The 26,337-nt window shown below is 42.4% G+C and overlaps 1 protein-coding gene across 1 annotated transcript in view; it reads right to left on the bottom strand.

The window, feature by feature from the left end:
* wdr36 (WD repeat domain 36) overlaps positions 1–26,337 on the bottom strand; it is a 110,617-nt gene that overhangs the window by 18,989 nt on the left and 65,291 nt on the right. The window contains exons 15-21 of the mRNA XM_067982947.1: positions 25,779–25,887; positions 24,360–24,439; positions 15,701–15,808; positions 5,906–6,003; positions 5,464–5,609; positions 4,860–4,979; positions 4,156–4,237 (exon numbers count right to left, since the gene is read on the bottom strand). Of these exons, the coding sequence (XP_067839048.1) occupies positions 4,156–4,237; positions 4,860–4,979; positions 5,464–5,609; positions 5,906–6,003; positions 15,701–15,808; positions 24,360–24,439; positions 25,779–25,887 (743 nt within the window). The remainder of the gene's footprint in view (positions 1–4,155; positions 4,238–4,859; positions 4,980–5,463; positions 5,610–5,905; positions 6,004–15,700; positions 15,809–24,359; positions 24,440–25,778; positions 25,888–26,337) is intronic.

The following is a 26,337-nucleotide window of genomic DNA, read 5'->3' as shown; positions in this document are numbered from 1 at the left end:
ATATATCTGGAGGTTTAAAAAGATAACGATGACTTTGAAGGATAAGTTTAAATGCTTTTACACCTATCTAAGGAAGATTATGAATTAACTGTATAGAATCATAGACTATATAAAGCTATGGAAAATATGATGTGGAGATGCCGGTGATGGACTGGGGTAGACAAATGTAAGGAGTCGCACACACCAGGTTATAGTTCAACAGCTTTATTTGAAATCACAAGCTTTCGGAGCTTTGCTCCTTCATCAGGTGAGTGAAGGGTTCCATAAAGGCGCAGCATATATAGTCAGAGAACAATGCCTGGTGATTACAGATAATCTTGCCAACTGCCCGTTATCACACCTCGGCAGAGAGATAATCACAGCAATCAAAGGAGTGGATGGTGTTCAGACAGGTTAGTCAGGGAAACATTACATCCAAGAATACTGAATACACAAGGGGACACATCACAAAGACAGAGAGAGAGAGAGAGAGAGAGAGAGCAGAAAGGCAGAGATAGAGAGAGAATGACCAGTTGTATTAAAAACATAACTTTTTTTCGCTGGAAGGGTTACATGTAGCGTGACATGAACCCAAGATCTCGGTTGAGGCCGTCCTCATGGGTGCGGAACTTGGCTATCAATTTCTGCTCGACGATTTTGCGTTGTCGTGTGTCTCGAAGGCCGCCTTGGAGAACGCTTACCCAAAGATCGGAGGCTGAATGTCCTTGACTGCTGAAGTGTTCCCCGACAGGGAGGGAACCCTCCTGTCTGGCGATTGTTGTGCGGTGTCCGTTCATCCGTTGTCGCAGTGTCACTGACACTGGATGAACGGACACCGCACAACAATCGCCAGACAGGAGGGTTCCCTCCCAGTCGGGGAACACTTCAGCAGTCAAGGACATTCAGCCTCCGATCTTCGGGTAAGTGTTCTCCAAGGCGGCCTTCGAGACACACGACAACGCAAAATCGTCGAGCGGAAATTGATAGCCAAGTTCCGCACCCATGAGGACGGCCTCAACCAGGATCTTGGGTTCATGTCACGCTACATGTAACCCCACCAGCGAAAAAAAGTTATGTTTTTAATACAACTGGTCATTCTCTCTCTCTCTGTCTTTGTGATGTGACCCCTTGTGTGTTCAGTATTCTTGGATGTAATGTTTCTCTGACTAACCTGTCTGAACACCATCCACTCATTTGATTGCTGTGATTATCTCTCTGCTGAGGTGTGATAAAGGGCAGTTAGAAAGATTATCTGTAATCACCAGGCATTGTTCTCTGACTATATATGCTGTGCCTTTATGGAACCCTTCACTCACCTGACGAAGGAGCAAAGCTCCGAAAGCTTGTGATTTCAAATAAAGCTGTTGGACTATAACCTGGTGTTGTGCGACTCCTTACATGGAAAATATGGGCATTACTGGCATCACACCGAGTCAAAGATGAACAAGGGATAGAACTGGAAACATGTGTTGATGGAAAAATGTGAGATCTGTAGAACAATAGAGACGTAATTAGACTGGGACATCGACTAGGAGATCAAAATACCAGGGTAGAATACAGAAGAATATGCATAACAAAGCATGTGGAGGGATGGCATAAGCAGAAGGCTTTTAAAGCACAAAAGGAACCTGATAGCAGGAGGATTAGATAAAAAGACAAAGAATTTTTTTAAACTTGAGAAACACTGCAAACTTCCAAGAAAAGTGTTTTTCAAATATATATTTCAAGTAAACTTAGAAAGATATGGGCTTATCAGGGAGAATAGGAATGGATTTGTAAAGGTCAGTCATCCTTAACTAATTGAATTTTTTGCAGACATCACAAAGAATTAGATTACGGTAATGCAGTGGGTGCATATATATGGATTTTGAGAAGATATTTGATAAGTTGCCACATAAGAGGCGTGGAGATTAAGGCACATGGTGGTGAACAAAATATAGCTGCTTGTATAGTGTGTTTGGCTAAATTATAGCTTTATTGTCTGTGAGCCAGAAGATCCAAGTCCCATTCTAGGTAAGCACATTCTTCTTCAAATCCCTTTTCAGAAAGACGACTACAGATGCTACTAAGGGAGGCATTCCAAGTGAATAGGCTGTCGACAGGAATCGCTCTTAGGTTACCTACTCACCTCAGTGGGGCCTGGGAATAGAGTTGTATTTACATAGAAATACTTTCTGTAATAGTCAGTATCTTGCCTCGTCCCCAGGTGAATATTCAGATTTGATTTTATGGTATATTTGTACTATTCCCACGGATGTGTCATCTGAAAGGCAACCGAACTGACTGACACTGTAGAAGCCAGTGTGATAACTTTCTGGGTGTGACTGGAATCTTTTTGTTGGGAAGTACCCATTTGAGGAAGATGTGGACTACTAAACTGAAAAAAATCACGTGTTTAGCCCTCGGCTTATAATATTACTCAGAGACCCACCACGAGGCCCCAAAGGGTTGGCATGTCGCCAGTTCCATCAGAGCATGGACGACATCCAATTGTGAGTGGCTGGATGTACAGAGATCGCTGACTAGGAATGGCCGTCTAAGAATTTTTCATAATCAATTTTTGTTGTAAATAATACAAGGCATACAATGCGATCATCCTTTACAGGTACGGCTTCAGAAACAAAGACAAATTCATCAAGCAGCAGTGTCAAGCATGGTGCCAAGCATTTTATGCATTGATTGTGCCCAACACAATTGGCCACTGCATTTTCACAATATCTTAAAGCAAATTAAAGTTGGTGCTGACAAGCTATCCCAAATGTGAAGATACTCAATAGTTTCAATGTAGGCTATATATTACATGGGTCAGTACCAGGTGTACCAAATAACCCAACACCCAGCTTGAGGTGGGGGAAAAAGAAAGATTCACTATGCTGAGTACTCAAATTCAATTGTATCTCATAGCCCCTTTTTTTGGGTTTTGGCTATTTTGCTTGCTCTTTCACATCTCTTTACTTTGCTGTCTGGAAAGCCCTGGTAAAAGCACTGCTTCCAGCTGAGCCCTTAAAGAAGCTACCAGCATTGATTTTATTTTCCTTGATTCGTTTGTGTGTCCTAATGAATATATTTGTTTTGGAGGTTCACCAACCAATGCCAACACCCTATTCTCAGGATAAAACCAAAGTGTGAAACCGCAATGACTGTCATCTAAACTACTCTTGTGGAGAGACGCAATTCAGTAGCAAGAGGTGTGAGGAGCAACAAACCGCTGAAGGGTAACAGACTGATGCAATGATGCAGATGCTGGGACTTTATGCAATGTGGAACTATGAGACCATCCCACTTACCTACCACATCATTTTCATGTGTATCCTAAACACATGGTTTATCCAGAACTAATCAAGCTAGATTTTATTCCCACACTACATGGAGAATCTATAAAGAACAAAATGTGCTGCATCTTTATTTTTATCTACGTTATCTGTATAGTAGAGTTAATTGTATCCATGTGATTTATATCAGTTAGTGCTAATTGTATTCAGGTGGTGCATATCAATTGGGAACTCTCGTATCCATATATAAAAGAGCTTATCTAGGGTGTGGTGTGTGTAATGTGGAGCTCTGTGAATAAAGACTTGGAAGCAACTGAAGACTAGGCTCTAGTATTCTATCCTTCACCACCTGACTATCCAATTTATAACAAGTAGTCCAAGGTTGAGCTCTTAACAAACCAGTCACAGTGTAAAAGCCATATGATCCCCTATATCACAAGTACACATTCTTAGCTAGGTTATCTGTGGCAGATGTTAAGCAAAAGCAAAGGACTTGCCCAGGTAGAGGAGAAAAGCTGCAGAGAAGGCATTCTTGCACAACTCCCATGTCCCTTCCAACTGTTTCTGCACAGATAACACAGGCAGAAGTCAGGGAATAGGTCACTTTCACAGCTATACCATAATGTGCAGAGAACCAAGTCGGCAGAACTTATTAAAGATACGAGATCTCTGCCGCTTTGCTAAGATTGCTTTACACGCTTGATAACATTGGATAAAATAAAATGGTTCTCTTAAGAATCTGATTGTTTCATGTTGATTTGGTCTTGAGGACCACTAACTTAATTTTCTTACATGGCATAAGCCAATGTTAGGAGAAGTGTAGAATATTGGCAATATTTTCATCAATAAAAGGGATACTAAGCACACTCAATTTAAGAAAAAGAAATGTCAACAAGTTACTTACAATTGTTGGTGTTTAGGGCATCTTCCAACTGCATGTACAATTCTGTTTTTTGTGCCAATATGCCCAGGTTTACCACTTTGGACTGAGAATAGGATAAAAAGATTTAGTAGAATTGAACAAGATTACAGCATCCTTTATTCAATTTCAGAACTTCCTTTGCACTGTACATCTACATTTTGCAATATTACAGAACTGAATTCAAATGTAGAAAATACCTGATTTTTTTTTTAGAAGTCTTTAAGAAAGATTTAGAACACATGTCCTGTTGTGAAACATGTCTCAATGGTCCAGTTATTAATTTCAGAATCCATATAGAAAATTTGATAACCCAGATTACATTAATTCTTAGCAATCCTCCATCATATTGCATCAGATACATTCAATATGTTATCATCTTCAATCCAAATAAATGACATTTTTGTTGCAATTTCTGACGGATAAAATTTAGTTTTCCTTTTGTTATGATGGATTTAAGATGGATCTAATGATGCCAGAACCAACTGGCCATATATTACTAAGCAACAGATTTTAGGTGCCACTTGATAATTTTACTTCTGAAATCTCTTCCACACTTGTAAAATTTTCAAACCAAGAAAACTCAAATGCACAAAAAAGCATAAATGTCAAAAACTTGCAAAAGGCTCAAACACAAGCCTTTGGCCTGACTTGAACACTGTTACGGACATTATTGGTTTCCCTCCTACCTGATCCTCAGCAGTTTGTTGTTCTGTAGCAGCAAAGTGAGGCACAAGGCCAGGAACAGTTGGAATGAAGAAGGGAGCAGATTTGGGCACTTTAGGTGGCTCCTTGGGTTTGTTCCTTTTCTGTAGATCAGCCAAACAAAACAGATGAATGATCAGAACACAAGAGATATACGAAGTGTGATTTTAAAATGATCAAAAAAAGGTTGTCTAAAATATATTAGGGCATCTTTAGTTTGACAGGATATCATTCTACCAATTAAAATTATCCCTGAGTTCTCAAATAACTATGTATAATGAAAGTATGGCTTATGATAAAGTTAGAGGACAAATATTCAAAAATAAACATTTAACGGAAATTTAGGTAGTGAGTAATTTCCAACATTTAAACCAAGATGAATGGACGAGGCCACATATTGTAAACCAGCAGTGGAATATGTGTACAAAGCAATATATGTGCAAAGAAGGCAGAGAAATGACAACTGTTCGACTTTTTTAAAAAAGCTCGTGTTATTTATGTAACATCGCTATAAATAACAGCATAAAAATATTCATTCAAGAAAACTTCGGAATCTAGATTATAAAAGCACATTAACAATTTGCATACCTTGATAACATCGAGGTTGAGGAGATTTTTCCAGCGTGATTCCGGAAGCAAAGAGAGCGTCACCAACTGCTCTCCGAGCTGTTCAGATGAATCATATTCTATCATCTGACCTTCTACTACTACTTCATCATCTGAAGCCTCCAGCTCTAAAACAAAAAAAAGAGGTGGTTTCCACCACATTATTTTAAAAAATGTAAGAAAATGCTAAATGCCAAAAGTTGCAATAATTTTAACAGGAAGCATTCAGGTTATGAAAAAGTGTGCTTGTAATTAAACTTGCACATACATTACATGTTCTGTTTAAAGACGATCCAAGAAAGAAAAATAATAATTTTTTTAATATGTTAATAATTTGAGATAGCATCATATACACAATATTAAGCAGCCTGAAAAACTAAAATTTAAAATGCAATTTCTGCTGGCAAGTTCATTTAAAAAAAACCTTGATGTGGGCACATTCCAGGAAGCATTAGAACAGAAGGTTGATAATCAGCAGGAAGCGGCCGAAGGGAAGTAATATTATATAGCGTGTTGTTGGACCTAAACCAAAGGGGGAGAAAAAGACTAATTAGGATTTGCTGTTCGTCCAATTACTATAGTTGTTGACATGCATTTAATGGCCACCCCACCCAAATACTTCCATTTATTTTTTTTTTGAACGGAAATCTATATTTTCCTAATTCAAATTAACTGACAGCCCATTGATTTATGACTCTTAAAGTTTCTACTCACTTATGGTTATGTGCAGGTTGTGCTTTTATAAAACGAAAAGAACCTGCATCTATTTAGTGCCTTCCATATCCTCAGGACATCCCAAAGCGCTTCACAGCCCATGAATTGCTTTTGAAGCGTATACAGTTGTTTTGTAACCAAACACGGTACCCAATTTGCATACAGCAAACTCTTACAGACAGCAATGAGATGAATAACCAGTTAATCAGTCTTTGGAGGGGTTGATTGAGGTACACATGTTGGCCAGGACACTGGTAGAATTTCCTTGAATACTGCCATGAGGTCTTTTACACTGAACAAGCAGACAAGGGCTTGGTTTAACCTCTCAGCTGAAAGATGCCACCTCTGATAATGCAGCACTCCCTCAGTGGAAAATCTAAAAACAAAATTGTTACTTCATCTAAATATTTCAAGGTAAAAGATAAGAAATAATAGACAGTTCTCCTATTGCACTTCATTACTGGCTTAATCCACTTATAGTCTTGTTCAATTCCTATTGGTTTCAATCTCAGCTGAAAGAATAATGAAGAACAAACTCTTAAGTATCATCTCCTTGTGCTTGACTCAACTGGTTTTTCCCCCCCTCACAAATGAATAAATTAGCTTAGATGTATTGCTTTTGTTAAAGCTTAAACTCAAATGGCTATTGATGGGTGTCACAGTTTGGGATTCTTTGGCCATTTTTCCATGGAATGAGCTTGGACATGAGCACTTTTAAAATTTGTTTTGAGCAAAAGCTTTCCTAAAAGGGGTTTGCTTCTCAAGACAACCCCATGCTGGGTTGTAGATCCATAGGCAGATGGTGATAAAAATCTAAGTTAGGGAGTTGTTTCTCTCAGCGACCAAATAAAGGCCAATTTGCTAATGTGCCCAGTTACTCAGAAAGACACCTAGCACCTTGATGTTGAATAACTCTGATCTCTCTGGGTCAGGAGAGAGACTTTTTAAAAATCAGAACAAAGACAGTAAAAAGTCAGTTAGGCAGCAGAAAGCTGTGCAGGGGACAACTTCTGTCCTGGATCGTAGGACAGGATGCAAATAATTGTTCTTTTAAATGGAGTAAAATGACCCACCACAGTGAGAGTGTACTCGCATGTCTCATCCATCTTACCGTGCTGTATATTTACGTATTGTGGAAAAAGGCGATTTAAGTTTGGAACCAGACTACTGTTCATTGAGTCCGCCCTTCTGGGAGTTTGTCGGAGTACACGTGTGCAAGACAGATTTCTGGTCCAGATCACCAGGGAGTTTCACTGTTTAACTCCTGGGTCCTGCTACTGCTACTGCACAAGTATATATAGGACAGTGGGAGCCAACTTTCTAAAAGGTAGGCTCTGATGCCATCTTAAGGCACTTGCATATCTTAGTGGTATTATTGGGTCTGCTGACCCAGCTTCTTTTGGGAAGAGGCACCTGCATATAATAATCGCCCGCCAAAGCAGATGCAGGTACATGGATACTGGCAAATGCAGCCGGGCATCCCTCTGTAAGTCCTTCTCCTCTTCCAAATATATTAGATATGGGGATTCTGACTGTGAAACAACCGATGGTAGTAATGGTGCTGACGGCAAAAAAATATTTACAACTGGCAATTTACAACTCAAGAACCTAAGGGGCAGCTGAAAAACAAATACAGAGGTCACGAATTAGCTGAAATACACTTACCTTAATATTATTGAGTCCCTCCTATGACCTTCAGTATACTTACCACCAGCCAGCAACCCTCGATTTCCAATTTGCAGGGGCATAATTTACATTTGATGTAATTTACGGTTGATCTCCAAAATGCAAGAACAGCAGGAAATAGCGTGCAGGACGGACACAAATGAAGAATCTGCCTGTTTGAGACAGGCTCTTCTGTTGCCACTGTCCCGCCCACCAGAATGTGCCATGCACAAGTAAATGGAGTTTTGGTGGGGTGGACTTCCACCCATTTTTTGCTCCTGGCTGCTTGTTTTACATTGCTACAACTGGTGTCCAGGAATGAAAAATCAAGGCCACGAACACCTTAGGGACATCCAGGAATCTAATGTTTTTTCCCCCGCACGGCATATAGTAGAGGACTATATACGGTATCGACTTCAGCCATAGCTTTAGAGTTTACTTTTAACATCTCCCCCCTGCCCCCCCCACCAATATGTGACCTCAAAAATATAACAGTAAAACTGTACTCACTGATTTAGTAAAAACAAGTTCTCAGTGAGAGGTTATTGCGATTGTGCTGTGGATAATTTTCCATTCATTTTTTCAACCTTGTTACACTGATTCCAAAAGGGTTGGATAGATGAGAGTGCCAATTGAATACACTAAATGGTAAATAAAATTAACCAGCACCATATTTACAGGCACCGGCATTTGAAATCTGCTATGCATGGACATTAATAGAACTTTACCAAACTATGTATACTATTTAAGCAGCACAAACATATTTTGCAGATGACACAAAGCTTGGAAATGTAGTAAACAGTGAAGAGCAGAGTAGCAGACTTCAGGAAGACAGACAGACTAGTAAAATGGGCAGGCACATGGCAGATGAAATTTAATACAGAGAAGTGTGAAATGATGCATTTTGGAAGGATGAGGAGAGGAAATATAAATTAAATGGTACCATTTTAACGGGGGTGCAGGTAAAGAGACACCTTGGGATTCACATATACAAATCTTTGCAGGTGGCAGGACAAGTTGATACGGCTGTTAAAAAAGCATACGGGATCCTTGACTTTATAAAGAGAGGTATAGAGTACAAAAGCAAGGCAGTTATGGTAAACCTTTACAAATCACTGGTTAGGCCTCAGCTAGAGTAGTGTCCAATTCTGGACACCACAATTTAGGAACAATGTCAAGGCCTTAGAGAGGGTAGAGGCGATTTACCCAGAATGGTACCAGGGATGAGGGACTTCTGTTACGTGGAGAGACTAGAGAAGCTGGGGTTGTTCTCTTTAGAACAGAGAAGGTTAAGGGGAGATTTAATAGAGGTGTTCAAAATTATGAGGGGGTTTGATAGAGTAGATAGTGAGAAAATGTTTCCAATGACAGGAGGGTCGGTAACCAGGGGACACAGGTTTAAGATATCTGGCAAAAAATCCAAGGGGGAAATTAGGAGTCTGGATATGTATTTATTTGCAGGGCTATGGGGAAAGAGTAGGGGAGTGGGACTAATTGGATAGTTCTTTCAAAGAAGTGATGGGCTGAATGGCCTCCATCTGTGCTGTATGATTTTATGATGTCTTAAGGAAATATACCAAGGAAATTTTTAAAAATGCATTAATTAGCCAATAGCAATCAATATGCTTAAAATGCAGTTTCCAAAATGAAGAAATTGTTAGCTAGGATTTTAATTAAAAGGCTAGGTACTGAAGGTAACTAGTAGTGAAGTAGGTGGAAAATTCCAATATCTTAATAATGTAGACAGACTCTCAAGAAAGTGATACTTATATATTTACCTAAGGACCCTATATTGATCGGCCTCAGACTCATGAGCATGAACCTTGTGAGCCTTCTATTGTAGTCTGCCGTTAGAAGTTATCTTTGGACAGGAGACAAATCCAGACCAGTCGTTCTGATCACAAGTCCCGACATTCCCCATTATTGAAAACTCTACATTGAGTTAAATATTTTTAATCAAAGCTTGTTGAACTAGTTTATTTTTAACCCTATTTTATATTCAATTTCATGTTTAGTTCTCCCATCTCTCACTATTTCCTGTTAAGACAACACATAACTTTCTCCCATGCCTCTATTTTACCATATAAAATTAAAGTATTTTTATTAGACATCTAACTACCAAAATATTTTATAAGTTCTCCATATAATTATGTACAGGAGGCAATAATAGACACTCAAATAGTGAAATTCAACCAACTGAAAACTCCTGGATGACTGAATCTGATGTATTTGATTTAAGGCTCTTATAATGTACATAATCCTTTCAGAAAGCGAAGTAGGATTTAAAAATTGATCATATACCATAATCAAGCCAAAGAATACCAATAAGTTATTCAAAACAGTAAGTCAATTATGATTAAAATTAACTAGTCCTTCCCCTACTTCTATCTACATGCTGGCCCTCGGTGACATCATGTGAAAAGACATCCGGTTCCACATCATACGTTGACAACACCCAGCTCGACCTCACCACTACCTTTGACTCCGCAACTGCCTCTGATTTGTCACGCTGCTTGTCCAGCATCCAGTGTTGGTGATCAGAAATTTCTTCCAATTAAATATTGGGAAGACTGAAGCCACCGTCTTCGGTCCCCGCCACAAACTCCGCTCCCTAGCCACCAACTCTATCCCTCTCCTTGGCCACTGTCTGAGGCTGAACCAGGCCGTTCGCAACCTTGGAGTCCTATTTGCCCGAGCTGAGCTTCCAACTACATCTCCTCTACATCACGAAGACTGCCTATTTCCACCTTCAAACAGCAGCCATCTCCACCCCTGCCTCAGTTCATCTGCTGCTGAAACCCTCATCCATGCCTTTGTTACCTCCAGACTCGACTATTCTAATACTCTCCTGGTCAGCCTTCCACCCGCCATAAACTTGAATCACCCGACACTCTGCTGCCTGTATTCTAACTCACCAAGTCCTGTTCACCCATCACCCCTGTGCTCGCTGATCTACATTGGCTCCCAGTCTGGCCTCGATGTTAACTTTCTCATCTGTGTTTACAAATGCCTTCCTATTTCTGAAACCTCCTCCAGCCCTAGAACCCTCCGAGATCTCAGCATTCCTCCAATTCTGGCCTCTTGCGCAGCCCCGATTTTCATCGTTCCATCATTGACTCCGCAACTGCCTCTGATTTGTCACTCTGCTTGTCCAACATCCAGTATTGGTGAGCAGAAATTTCTTCCAATTAAATATTGGGAAGACCAAAGCCACCGTCTTCGGTCCCCTGTCTTCAACTGCCTAAGCCCTATGATCTGGAATTCCCACCATGGATAGGCTAAAAATTGATAAAGAGGAGGTACTAGAAAGGCTAGCTGTACTTAAAGCAGATAAGTCACCCAGTCCGGATGGGGTGCATCCTAGGTTGCTGAGGGAAGTAGGGGTGGAAATTGCAGCGGTAGTGGCCATAATCTTCCAAACATCCTTAGATATGGGTGTGGTGCCAGAGGACTGGAGAATTGCAAATGTTACACCCCTGTTCAAAAAAGGGTGTAAGGATAAACCCAGCAACTACAGGCCAGTCAGTTTAACCTCGGGTGGTGGGGAAACTTAGAAACGATAATCTGGGACAGAATTAGCAGTCACTTGGACAAGTGTGGATTGATTAGGGAAAGCCGGCACGGATTTATTAAAGGCAAATCGTGTTTAGAGTTTTTTGATGAGGTAACAGAGAGGGTAGATGAGGGCAATGCAGTTGATGTAGTGTATATGGACTTTCAAAAGCAGTTTGATAAAGTGCCGCATAATAGGCTTGTCTTAAAAATTCAAGCCCACGGAGCAAAGGGGGCAGTTGCAGGACGGATACAAAATTGGCAAAGTAACAGGACACAGAGAGCAGTCGTGAACGGTTGTTTTCGGAGTGGAGGGAAGTATACAGTGGTGTTCCCCAGGGATCGGTACTAAGACCACTGCTTTTCTTGATATATATTTATGAATTGAACTTGGGTGTACCAGGCACAATTTCCAAATTTGCAGATGACACAAAACTTGGAAGTGTAGTGAATAGTGAGGAGGACAATGATAGACTTCAAGAGGATATAGACAGGCTGGTGAAATGGGCAGACACGTGGCAGATGAAATTTAATGCAGAAAAATGCGAAGTGATACATTTCGGTAGGAAGAACGAGGAGAGGCAATATAAACTAGAGGGCACAATTCTAAAAGGGGTACAGGAACAGAGATATCTGGGGATATAATAAATCGTTGACGGTGGGAGGGCAGATTGAGAAAGCGGTGAAAAAAGCATTCGGGATCCTGGGCTTTATAAATACAGGCATAGAGTAACAAAAGCAAGGAAGTTATCATGAACCTTTACAAAACACAAGTTCGACCGCAACTGGAGTTTTGTGTCCAGTTCTGGGAACTGCACTTTAGGAAAGATGTGAAGGCCTTAGAGAGGGTGGAGAAAAGATTCCAGGGATGAGGGACTTTAGTTATGTGGATAGACTGGAGAAGCTGGCATTGTTCTCCTTGGAACAAAGAAAATTGAGAGGAGATTTGATAGAGGTATTTTAAATCATGGAGGGTCTAGACAGAATAGATAGAGAAACTGTTCCCATTGGTGGAAGGGTCAAGAACCAGAGGACAAAGATTTAAGGTGGTTGGCAAAAGAACCAAAGGTGATATGAGGAAAAACTTTTTTTTTTAATAAACACAGCAAGTGGTTATGATCTGAAATGCACTGCCAGGAGGAGTGATGGAGGCAGATCCAATCGTGGCTTTCAAAAGGGAACTGGATAAGTACCTGAAAGGAAAAAACTTGCAGGGCGACGGGGAAAGGGAGGGGGAGTGGGACTAGCTGGATTACTCTTGCATAGAGCCGGCACGGACGCAATGGTCCGAATAGCCTCCTTCCGTGCTGTAACCTTTCTATGATTCTATGACAAGCCTCGCCGCCTCGCTCTCCTCCTTTAAGACCCTCCTTAAAACCTCTCTTTGACCAAGCTTTTGATCACCTGTCCTAATATTTCCTTATGTAGCTCGATGTCAAATTTTGTTTTGATAACATTCCTGTGAAGTGCCTTGGGACGTTTTACTACATTAAAAGTGCTATTTTAATGCAAGTCTTTGTTGTAAAGTCTGCATTTTGTACAATTCATTTGGTTTATTTGTCAGAAAGGTAGTGAATTTCTTGAGTGTGTCCGGGATAGTTTTCTACAGCAGTATGTCCTAGAGGCAACAAGGGGGCAAGCCATACCAGATTCAGTAATGAGTAATGAACCAGATTTAGTTAACAGCTTAACTGTGCGTGAACATCTATCCAATAGCGATCATAACATATGATAGAGTTCAAGGTAGTGTTTGAAAGGGAAAAAAGTGAATCAGCTGCTAAGATTCTAGACTTGGGTAAGGCCGACTTCAATGGGATGAGACAGAGACTGTCCACAGTAAACTGGGCAAATCTGTTAATGGGTAAAACGACTGATATCAATGGGAAATGTTTAAAGAAACAGTTAACGTGATACAGAATCGGTTTATACCCGAGGGGCAAGACCTCCACTTGACAAAAAAAAAGCCATGGACAAGAGGTAAGGGACAGTATAAGACATAAGGAAAGGACATACAAAAAGGCAAAAAATGGCACAGATCCTGGCGAATGCGAAAGGTACAAAGATCAACAAAGGGTCACAAAACAGATAGTAAGAGCTAGAAAAAGAGTATGAAAATAAACTTGCAAGGGATATCAAAACCAATACGAAGAACTTTTAGAATTACATTAGGAAAAAGAGGGTGGTCAGGAACAGTGTTGGCCCCTTAAAAACTGAAAGTGGGGATATTGTCATTGACAACGGGGAAATGGCGGACATGTTGAACAATTACTTTGTGTCAGTATTTACAGTAGAAAAAGAGGATAGCATGCCGGAAATCCCAAGAAAACTAATATTGATTCGGGGACAGGGACTCTATAAAATTAACATAAGTAAAGCAACAGTAATGAAGAAAATAATAGCACTAAAGAGTGACAAATCCCCAGGACCAGATGGTTTCCATCCCAGGGTTTTAAAGGAAGTAGGTGAGCACATTGCAGACGCCCTAACTATAATCTTTCAAAGTTCTCTAGATTCAGGAACTGTCCCTCTGGATTGGAAAATTGCACGTCACTCTGCTTTTTAAGAAAGGAGAGAGAGGGAAACCAGGGAATTATAGACAAGTTAGCCTAACATCTGTTGTGGGGAAATTGCTGGAGTCTATAATTAAGGATAGGGTGACTGAACAACAAGAATTTTCAGTTAATCAGAGAGAGCCAGCATGGATTTGTGAAAGGTAGGTCGTGCCTGACAAACCTGATTGAATTTTTTGAAGAGGTGACTAAAGTAGTGGACAGGGGAATGTCAATGGATGTTATTTATATGGACTTCCAGAAGGCATTTGATAAGGTCCCACATAAGAGACTGTTAGCTAAGATAGAAGCCCATGGAATTGAGGGGAAGTACGGACTTGGTTAGGAAGTTGGCTGAGCGAAAGGCGACAGAGAGTAGGGATAATGGTAGGTACTCACATTGGCAGGATGTGACTAGTGGAGTCCCGCAGGGATCTGCTTGGGGCCTCAATTATTCACAATATTTATTAACGACTTAGATGAAGGCATAGAAAGTCTCATATCTGAGTCTGCCAATGACACAAAGATTGGTGGCATTGTAAGCAGTGTAGATGAAAACATAAAATTACAAAGCGATATTGATAAATTAGGTGAATGGGAAAAACTGTGGCAAATGGAATTCAATGTAGACAAATGTGAGGTCATCCACTTTGGATCAAAAAAGGATAGAACAGGTACTTTCTAAATGGTAAAAAGTTAAAAACAGTGGATGTCCAAAGGGACTTAGGGGTTCAGGTACGTAGATCATTGAAGTGTCATGAACAGGTGCAGAAAATAATCAAGGCGGCGAATGGAATGCTGGCCTTTATATCTAGAGGACTAGAGTACAAGGGGGCAGAAGTTATGCTGCAGCTATACAAAACCCTGGTTAGACCGCACCTGGAGTACTGTGAGCAGTTCTGGGCACCGCACCTTCGGAAGGACATATTGGCCTTGGAGGGAGTGCAGCGTAGGTTTACTAGAATGATACCCGGACTTCAAGGGTTAAGTTACGAGGAGAGATTACACAAATTGGGGTTGTAGTCTCTAGAGTTTAGAAAGTCAAGGGGTGATCTGATCGAAGTTTATATGATATTAAAGGGAACAGATAGGGTGGATAGAGCGAAACTATTTCCACTGGTTGGGGATTCTAGGAGTAGGGGCACAGTCTAAAAATTAGAGCCAGACCTTTCAGGAGCGAGATTAGAAGACATTTCTACACACAAAGGGTGGTAGAAGTTTGGAACTCTCTTCCGCAAACGGCAATTGATACTAGCTCAATTGCTAAATTTAAATCTGAGATAGATAGCTTTTTGGCAAACAAAGGTATTAAGGGAAATGGGCCAAAGGCAGGTATATGGAGTTAGATCACAGATCAGTCATGATCTTATCAAATGGCAGAGCAGGCATGAGGGGCTGATTGACCTACTCCTGTTCCTATGTTAGATTTGATAACATTACTGCATTTGCTATTATCTTTGAGCACAATGGTATCAGATATATCACTTAGTAACTACACCTACCTTTATACCATGGCACAATTTAGGAGGCTAATTGGGTCTTTGAACACAGAAATTACTTTACAACATTCAAAATACAAGTAGTCGCTCATGTAACCTCTGAACAAATGATTAACTAAAACATTGTCAATCAACACAGAAAAAAAGTGAAACATTCCACTTGTGTCTGAAAATAGATTTGGAGAAACATATTAACAAATAATTAATACAATATTTTTGTTCTGTAAAAATTTCACCTACCAGAGGTAAATTCCCAAGTCATCTACATGAGCAGAAGCCAGAAAGTCTCCAGTGGAGGACATGGTAATACTGACAGCTGCCGAATCAAGCAAAAAGCAGTCTATTAGGCTGTGGAGAGAGAGAAAAAGTGAAAATAAAACTTTGAATATATCATTTAATTTAATTCTAAATATTTATAGCCCCTTCCATGTAAGTGTCCCGAGGTGCTTCACAGAAGATTTGGAGGATACAGAGCAAGAATTGGAGAGGTTACTGAAGGCAATGTCAAAGTGGTAGCTTTTGAGGAGGTTTCTGAAGGGTGGGGGAAGAGAACAGAAGTAGCAAGGTGGGGAAGAGAATTCCACGGTGCGCAGGCATGTGCCACTGATGGTCGGGGGAGGAGACAGCAGTAGTCACACGCCAGCAGGAGTGGAGGGTTTCTTGCTGGGATGCAGGGCTGCAAAGGTGAAATGGAGCAAGGCTTTGGAGAGATTTGAAAATTAGGAGGCTAATAAAGTAGATGAACTGAGGTATAGGGAGTCAATGGTGACCAGTAAGAACAGTGGTGACAACTTAGTATTGGGCAGGACACAAGCAGCAACGTTCTGTATTATTTGAAGTCAGGTACGGTAGCATAGTGGTTATGTTACTTGACTAGTAATCCAGATGCCTGGACTAATTATCCAGAGTCATGAACTCAAATCCCGCCACGGCAGCTGCGAATTGAAATTCAATTAATTAAATAAAAATCTGGAATAAAAAAAAACTAGCATCAGTAATGGTGGCCACGAAACTACCGGATTGTCATAAAAACCCATCTGGTTCACTAATGCCCTTTAGGAAAGGAAACCTGCCGTCCTTATCCGGCCTGGCCTATATATTGCTCTAGATCCACAGCAATGTGGTTGATTCTTAATTGCCCTCTGAAATGGCCAAGCAAGCCACTCAGTTGTAAAATCTCGCTACGAAAAGTCATAAGAATAAAACCAGATGGACCACCCAGCATCGGACTACTAGGCACCGGACACAACAAAGGCAAACCAAGCCCAGTCAACCCGGCAAAGTCCTCCTCACTAACATCTGGGGATTTGTGCCAAAATTGAGAGAGCTGTCCCACAGACTAGTCAAGCAGCAGCCTGACATAGCCACACTCAGAATCATACCTTTCAGCCAACGTTCCAGACTCTTCCATCACCAAACCTGGGTATGTCCTGTCCCTCCGGCAGGACAGACCGACCACAGGTGGCGGTACAGTGATATACAGTCAGGAGGGAGTGGCCTGGGAGTCCTCAACATTGACTCTGGACCCCATGAAATCTCATGGCATCAAGTAAAACATGGGCAAGGAAACCTCCTTCTGATAACCACCTACCGCCCTCCCTCAGGTGATGAATCAGTCCTCCTCCATGTTGAGCACCACTTGGAGGAAGCACTGAGGCTAGCAGGGGCACAGGGTGGGGGACGTCAACGTCCATCACCAAGAGTGGCTCGGTAGAACCACCACTGACCAAGCAGGCCGAGTCCTGAAGGACATAGCTGCCAGACTGGACCTGCGGCAGGTGGTGAGCGAACCAACACAAGAGAAAAACCTACTTGACCTCGTCCTCACCAATCTAACTGTCGCAGATGCATGACGGTATTGGTAGGAGTGACCACCGCACAGTCCTCGTGGAGACAAAGTCACATCTTCACACTGAGGACACCATCCAAGGTGTTGTGTGGCACCAGCACCGTGCTAAATGGGATAGATTCAGAACAGATCTAGCAGCACAAAACTGGGCATCCATGAGGCGCTGTGGGCCAAAAGCAGCAGCAGAATTGTATTCCAGCACAATCTGTAACCTCATGGCCCGGCATATTCCTCACTCTACCATTACCAACAAGCCAGGGGATCAACCCTGGTTCAATGAAGAGTGTAGAATAGCATGCCAGGAACTGCACTACATGTACCTAAAAATGAGGGGCCAACCTGGTGAAACTACAAGACAGGGCTACATGCATGCTAAACAGCTGAAGCAACGTGCGATAGACAGAACGAAGCGATTCCACAACCAACGGATCAGATCAAAGCTCTGCTGTCCTGCCACATCCAGTTGTGAATGATGGTGGAAAGTTAAACAACTAACAGGAGGAGGAGGCTCTGCAAACATCCCCATCCTCAATGACGGCAGCGTCCAGCACGTGAGTGCAAAGGACAAGGCTGAAGCACTGGCAACCATCTTCAGCCAGAAGTGCCAAGTAGATGATCCATCTCGGCCTCCTCCTGATATCCCCAACATCACAGATGCCAGTCTTCAGCCAATTCGATTCACTCCACGTGATATCAAGAAACGGCTGAGTGCACTCGATACAACAAAGGCTATGGGCCCCAACAACATCCCGGCTGTAGTGCTGAAGACTTGTGCTCCAGAACTAGCCGCACCTCTAGCCAAACTGTTCCAGAACAGCTACATCACTGGCATCTACCCGACAATGTGAAAAATTGCCCACGTATATCCTGTCCACAAAAAGCAGGACAAATCCAATCCAGCCAATTACCGGCCCATCAGTCTACTCTCAATCATCAGCAAAGTGACGGAAGGTGTCGTCGACAGTTCTATCAAGCGACACTTACTCACCAATAACCTGCTCACTGAAGCTTAGTTTGGGTTCCGCCAGGAACACTCAACTCCAGACCTCAATGCAGCCTTAATCCAAACATGGACAAAAGAACTGAATTCCAGAGGTGAGGTGAGAGTGACTGCCCGTGACATCAAGGCAGCATTTGACCGATTGTGGCACCAAGGAGCCCTAGTAAAATTGAAGTCAATGGGAATCAGGGGGAAAACTCTCCAGTGGCTGGAGTCATACCTAGCACAAAGGAAGATGGTAGTGGTTGTTGGAAGCCAATCATCTCAGCCCCAGGACATTGCTGCAGGAGTTCCTCAGGGCAGTGTCCTAGGCCCAACCATCTTCAGTTGCTTCATCAATGACCTTCCCTCCATCATAAGGTCAGAAATGGGGATGTTCGCTGATGATTGCACAGTGTTCAGTTCCACACGCAACCCCTCAGATAATGAAGCAGTCCGTGCCCGTATGCAGCAAGACCTGGACAACATCCAGGGTAGGGCTGATAAATGGGTACGGTAGCATAGTGGTTATGTTAGTGGACTAGTAATCCAGAGGCCTGGACTAATAATCCAGAGTCATGTGATCAAATACCGCCACGGCAGCTGGGGAATTTAAATTCAATTAATTAAATAAAATCTGGAATTAAAATACTAGTATCAGTAATGGTGGCCATGAAACTACCGGATTATTGTAAAAACCCATCTGGTTCACTAATGCCCTTTAGGGAAGGAAATCTGCCGTCCTTACCCGGTCTGGCTGAGATGTGACTCCAGACCCACAGCAATGTGGTCAATTTTTAACTGCCCTCTGAAATGGCCTAGCAAGCCATTCAGTTGTAAAATCTCGCTAAAAAAAGTCACAATAAGAATAAAACCGGACGGACCACCCGGGATCGGACCACCAGGCACCAGACACGACAAAGGCAAACCAAGCCCAGTCGACCCTGCAAAGTCCTCCTCACTAACATCTGTGGGCTTGTGCCAAAATTGGGAGAGCTGTCCCACAGACTAGTCAAGCAACAACCTGACATAGTCATACTCTCAGAATCATACCTTTCAGCCAATGTCCCAGATTCTTCCATCACCATCCCTGGGTATGTCCTGTCCCACCAGCAGGACAGACCCACCAGAGGTGGCGGTGCAGTGATATACAGTCAGGAGGGAGTGGTCCTGGGAGTCCTCAACATTGACCCTGGACCCCATGAAATCTCATGGCATCAGGTTAAACATGGGCAAGGAAACCTCCTGCTGATTACCAACTACCGCCCTCCCTCAGCAGATGAATCAGTCCTCCTCCATGTTGAACACCACTTGGAGGAAAGCACTGGGTAGCAAGGGCACAGAATGTACTCTGGGTGGGGGAATTCAATGTCCATCACCAAGAGTGGCTCGGTAGCACCACGACTGACCGAGCTGGCCGAGTCCTGAAGTACTTAGCTGCCAGACTGGGCCTGCAGCAGGTGGTGAGCGAACCAACACTAGGGAAAAACTGACTTGACCTCATCCTCACCAATCTACCTGTCACAAATGCAGCTGTCCATGACATAATTGGTAGGAGTGACCACCGCACAGTCCTCGTAGAGACAAAGTCCCGTTTTCGCACTGAGGACACCATCCAACGTGTTGTGTGGCACTACCACCGTGCTAAATGGCATAGATTCAGAACTGATCTAGCAGCTCAAAACTGGGCATCCATGAGGTGCTGTGGGCCTTCAGCAGCAGAATTGTATTCCAGCACAATCTGTAACCTCATGGCCCAGCATATTCCTCACTCTACCATTACCAACAAGACAGGGGATCAACCCAGGTTCAATGAGGAGTGTAGACGAGCATGCCAGGAGCAGCACCAGGCGTACCTAAAAATGAGGTGCCAACCTAGTGAAGCTACAACTCAGGACTACATGCATGCTAAACTGCGGAAGCAACATGCTATAGACAGAGCTAAGCGATTCCACAACCAATGGATCAGATCAAAGCTCTGCAGTCCCGCCACATCCAGTCGTGAATGGTGGTGGACGATTAAACAACTAAAGGGAGGAGTAGGCTCTGCAAACATCCCCATCCTCAATGACGGCGGAGTCCAGCACGTGAGTGCAAAAGACAAGGCTGAAGTGTTTGCAACCATCTTCAGCCAGAAGTGCCGAGTGGATGATCCATCTCGGCCTCCTCCCAATATCCCCACCATCACAGAAGCCAGTCTTCAGCCAATTCGATTCACTCCACGTGATATCAAGAAACGGCTGAGTGCACTGGATACAGCAAAGGCTATGGGCCCCGACAACATCCCGGCTGTAGTGCTGAAGTCTTGTGCTCCAGAACTAGCTGCGCCTCTAGCCAAGCTGTTCCAGTACAGCTACAACACTGGCATCCACCCGACAATGTGGAAAATTGCCCATGTATGTCCTGTCCACAAAAAGCAGGACAAATCCAATCCGGCCAATTACAGCCCCATCAGTCTACTCTCAATCATCAGCAAAGTGGTGGAAGGTGTCGTTGACAGTGCTATCAAGCGGCACTTACTCACCAATAACCTGATCACCGATGCTCAGTTTGGGTTCCGCCAGGACCACTCGGCGCCAGACCTCATTACAGCCTTGGTCCAAACATGGACAAAAGAGCTGAATTCCAGAGGTGAGGTGAGAGTGGCTGCCCTTGACATCAAGGCAGCATTTGACCGAATGTGGTACCAAGGAGCCCTAGTAAAATTGAAGTCAATGGGAATCAGGGGGAAAACTCTCCAGTGGCTGGAGTCATACCTAGCACAAAGGAAGATGGTAGTGGTTGTTGGAGGCCAATCATCTCAGCCCCAGGGCACTGCTGCAGGAGTTCCTCAGGGCAGTGCCCTAGGCCCAACCATCTTCAGCTGCTTCATCAATGACCTTCACTCCATCAAAAGTCAGAAATGGTGATGTGCGCTGATAATTGCACAGTGTTCAGTTCCATTCGCAACCCCTCAGATAATGAAGCAGTCCGAGCCCACATGCAGCAAGACCTGGACAACATCCAGGCTTGGACTCATAAGTGGCAAGTAACATTCGCGCCAGACAAGGACCATCCCCAACAAGAGTGTCTAACCACCTCCCATTGACATTCAATGGCATTTCCATCGCCGAATCCCCCACCATCAACATCCTGGGGGTCACCATTGACCAGAAACTTAACTGGACCAGCCATATAAATACTATGACTACAAGAGCAGGTCAGAGGCTGGGTATTCTGCAGCGAGTGACTCAACTCCTGACTCCCAATACTCTCAACTTGCTTGGATGAGTGCAGCTCCAACCACACTCAAGAAGCTCGACACCATGCAGGACAAAGCAGCCCGTTTGATTGGCACCCCATTCACCACCCTAAACATTCACTCCCTTCACCACCGGCACACAGTGGCTGCAGTGTGTACCATCCACAGGATGCAATGCAGCAACTCGCCAAGGCTTCTTCGACAGCACCTCCCAAACCCGCGACCTCTACCACCTAGAAGGACAAAAGCAGCAGGTACATGGGAACAACACCACCTGCACGTTCCCCTCCAAGTCACACACCATCCCGACTTGGAAATATATCACCATTCCTTCATCGTCGCTGGGTCAAAATCCTGGAACTCCCTACTTAACAGCACTGTGGGAGAACCTACACCACACGGAGTGCAGCGGTTCAAGATGGCGGCTCACCACCACCTTAAGGGCAATTAGGGATGGGCAATAAATGCTGGCCTTGCCAGTGATGCCCACATCCCATGAACGAATAATTTTTTAAAATGTAGGCTGATGGCCGGGTAGAAGGGAATCTTGAGCTCAGTAAGGTCTGGATGATGGTTTCAATGATGTCGGTGGTGAGACTTAGTGATGTTGCAGAGGTGGAAGTAGACTCTTTCCAATGAATCAAATGTGGGGTTTTAACTTAACTTGAGGCTGACCAAGACATGGAGGCTGCACACCAGTATGTTCAACACAAACATGCAACCAGGAATGGAATCAGCACCTGAAGCCCAAAGTGTCTAAGGGAACTAAACAGAATGACTTTTGTCTTGCTCTAGAAAGGTCGTACTGATCCAGAAATTAATGTCCAATATACAGACAACACAGCATAATCCCTTACCAGTTAAGCTGAGAATACAGAACAGGGTGAGATACAAAATGCTATTAGCTGGAGTTAGATATCTGGTATATAGAAAAAGTGAGTTAGTGAAATGGAGCTTAGCTTCTTAGGGTTTTCCTGCACTTCGGTAGTAATAGGGAATGTATATTTGTTCTTTGGCAGCTCTGGGTTTGGGGCCCCTGACATCATGGAGGAATCATTCGGTCCAGCACTTTTGTGGAGGGAGAACCTGGGATTTTGCAGAACTGGGGGGTGAAATGTGGAGTTTGGTTCATTGGTAGACTCCTGATATCTATCAGCGGTGAGGAGGAAGAAGGAGGGACATGGGCTCGACAGAACTGATTGGGAGTATTGGAGGTCTCAGAGCACTGGTTTCTAACTTTCTAAGAAATCTTTGGAAACAGTAGATTTAGTGTTTTGTGATTGGTGCTTGGACGTGTATCTCTGTCTCACACCATCAGTCTGCACCTCTCGCCATCTGTGTGTCTCCATCTGTGTCTCACAATAATTAAAATGCTTACGTTATCTAACAATTATCAAAGCGCAGGTGATAATAATTAGTGGCTTTGCTCATTTTAATAATGCAGCACAGGAGGCCGCCATTCAGTCCATCGTGACTATGCTGGCTATCCAATTAGTCCCACTTCCTTGTTCCTTCCCCATCGCCCTGCAAATTTTTCCCCTTCAAGTATTTATCCAATTCCCTTTTGAAAGTTATTATTGTATCTGTTTCCACCACCCTTTGAGGCAGGGCATTCCAGATCATTACAACTCGCTGCTTAAAATTTTTTCCCCCTCATGTCGCCTCAGGTTCTTTTGCCGATCACCTTAAATCTGTGTCCTCTGGTTACCGACCCTTCTGCCACTGGAAACAGTTTCTCTTTATTTACTCTATCAAAACCCTTCATGATTTTGAACACCTCTATCAAATCTCCCCTTAACCATCTCCGTTCCTAAGGAGAACAGCTCCAGTTTCTCCAGTCTCTCCAGCTAAGTGAAGTCTTTCATCCCTGGTATCATTCTGGTAAATCTCCTCTGCACCCTCTCTATGGCCTTGACATCCTTTCTAAAGTGTGATGCCTAGAATACTCTAGGGCCTAACCAGTGTTTTATGAAGGTTTAGTGTAACTTCCTTGCTTTCGTACTCTATGCCTCTATTTTATAAAGCCATGGATCCCATCTGCCTTTTTAAACTACCTTTTCAACTTGTCCTGCCACCTCCAAAGACTTGTGTACGTAAATCCCCAGGTGTCTCTGTTCCTGCACCCCTTTTAAAATTTTCCCATTTAGTTTATATTGCCTCTCCTCATTCTTCCTAACCTAATCAACATTTATAATGGGGAAAAACATTATAAATGTTGACAAGGTTAGGAAGGGTTTTCCTGTTATAGATGCTTACAAAGGCCGCTTCTATTTTAAACTGACAAAAGTTGGTACGAAAAGTGTTACCGCAAGTAACTATATAGAAAAAAAATTATGCACACACACTTTACTGACCACAAACCTTACTTCCTGTTGCCACAATTTTTGGTCACACTTGTGTCAATATTCAACACTGAAACTGCCAATATTTATAATAACAATTTCTAATGTAAGTAATTGCCCGTCATGGTTTGTTGATGAAGTGTTCAAATGACAGTGCTTTTACAAATTTTCATCTGCTACTCTTCCTCAGTAATTGAACTTTGATGTCTAAAATAAGGATTGAAACATTTTTTTAAAATTTGATATTTCACAATAAATTTAACCAATGAATTGGCTTTTCTGTCTTTTAATGCCTTCATTACCCTTAAAACTCTTTACTTCAAGGCCTCATTTGCAAGCTTCTCCACGAGAGATCTGCTAGTTTATTAAAATAACTTTAAATAGTACAAGGCATTATGTTCTGGCAAAGTTTTTAGTACAACAGCATAAAGTAGCAACAGAACTTTTTTCCCAACATTATTAGTGTGTGACCCTTTGTTTCAACTTACCACCCTGATGGGAGATCCCAGGTCCTAATGGTACAGTCCATTGAAGCAGTAATTAACCAACGACCATCTGGACTAAAGGCCTTAAAAAATTGAAAAAAATGTACAGGTCACAGTGCTGGAATCTAGAGTTGTAGTCACGAGTTAGTGTTATACAGTCTTTATCTTAATTGTACCAACATTCACAAGTTAGAATAAAGCGTTGCACTATTGTTTTGGCTATTTCAATGGGATCAATTTTGACTTTTGGGCGACCAACCAGCGGAGCACACTGGTCGGCTGTCCATTCCGGTGCTGAAGAGGCCCCTGCAATTTTTAAGGGGGTTACGATCGCGGGCAGTGGGAGTCCTGGTGCAGCAGCGGCCTGGGTTATTTTTATGGGCCTCGCATTTACCTTTGGCAGGCCTCTTCGGTTCCAGTACCCATGGAACTGGTCGGAGTGTGCACGGCTCAAGCTCTGACTAGTTCAGACCTAAAATTGCAATCAGGGTCCCATTACATCATAGGACCCCGATTTCCATATTAAAAGTGGCCTATCACTGGAAACAGGTGTCCGGATTAATTAATTGGTTAATTACTGCTTTGGATACTCAGCAGTAGGCCTTTCAAATTGGAGCTGGCTGCTTCTCCAGTGATAATGGGACCACCCCAGTTTTGAGGCATTATCGACCCGTTAATGTGAAGGCAGAGAAAATAGACCCCAACGCCTGTAAGCTAGTCCAGACATTTAACTGTTTTTAATTCTAAAGTAAGCTTTTTCTGAGTCTATCTTGTTCTTATTTTTTCCTACCATACTACAAGGAAGTCCACAAGAATGGCCCAGAGTTACCTCTCCCTTCCTGTGAGGAAACACCGAGCCTCCACTTTATCACATCCCTGTAGGCAATTATTGAGATCAAGTACTCAGCAAAATGGGGCATTGAACCTGCATCCCACCATTCCATGGAACTGCTTATTAATGCGTCAAAATATTATCCATCAATTTTAATCATTAACTTCTATTAAGGTCACTGACTTTACATTTAAAAAAAGACAGTATTTCACAATAGACCTTTGGCATAACACTGACAATTGAATGTAATTCCGTCTTTGTTATTAAATATTGCTGCTGAAATGCAACATTTCACTCCTGAAAAAGTGAAAAATAAGAGCATATAAAGACTACATATGGATACTTGTGTAGAATAGAATACAAAGCACCAGCTATTCCTCTAGTAAGCTGCAATTGCATTAGTCCACATGTGAAGCATAACTGGTAAAATAATTGCATAGTGACATACAGCTTCAGTCAAATTCAAATGTAGCATTTTCTGATTAAACCAGACTAAAATTATATTTCAAGACAAACACCCTCCTAAAAATGTTAGAAAATATTCCTACAGAAAGGATCAATCATTGCATTTCTTATGCAAAATGTCTTACCATATCATTTATTTGATTCTGATGTCCAGAGAACCTCCTCACAAATTTTCTTGTTTCACTATCCAGGACTGCTATCCTGAAATCATCCACAGCAACAGCCAACATGCCACTGGTGAAAAGGATATATATATATATATATAGATGCATTAATTTCTGAAGAGTGATTTATGAAAACAGTAAAATCCTGTGCCACACTCAAATCTAGAAGTCTTAATAGTGGAATGCAATGCCCATTTGGAACTTCTCCAATTGGTTCTACTTCAGATTTTATGGTTTTACTCATTATATTACATTTGTAAATTCTTATCTATTAATGGATATCCAAGATTACCAAACAGTGCATCCAACAGCAAAATGGTGTAATTATACATATCCGTGTGATCCTGCAACCCTAAATTTAAAACTTTAGATAGGCGAGTCATGTCATATGCTAATGAGCCTAAAGCACTGAAGAGTTTGCATTTTTAAAAATATAATATAAAGTCACGGTGATTTTAATATGTGGCTTTTGTTCTATGAGGTGGTTTGTTATGATGATCAATCTGCATTCTTATTTTTG

Source organism: Heptranchias perlo, chromosome 4, assembly GCF_035084215.1.
Source record: "Heptranchias perlo isolate sHepPer1 chromosome 4, sHepPer1.hap1, whole genome shotgun sequence".
NCBI classification, from domain to species: domain Eukaryota; kingdom Metazoa; phylum Chordata; class Chondrichthyes; order Hexanchiformes; family Hexanchidae; genus Heptranchias; species Heptranchias perlo.
The sequence above is the reverse complement of the archived record's forward strand: the minus strand, read 5'-3'. Positions and strand labels throughout refer to the sequence as shown.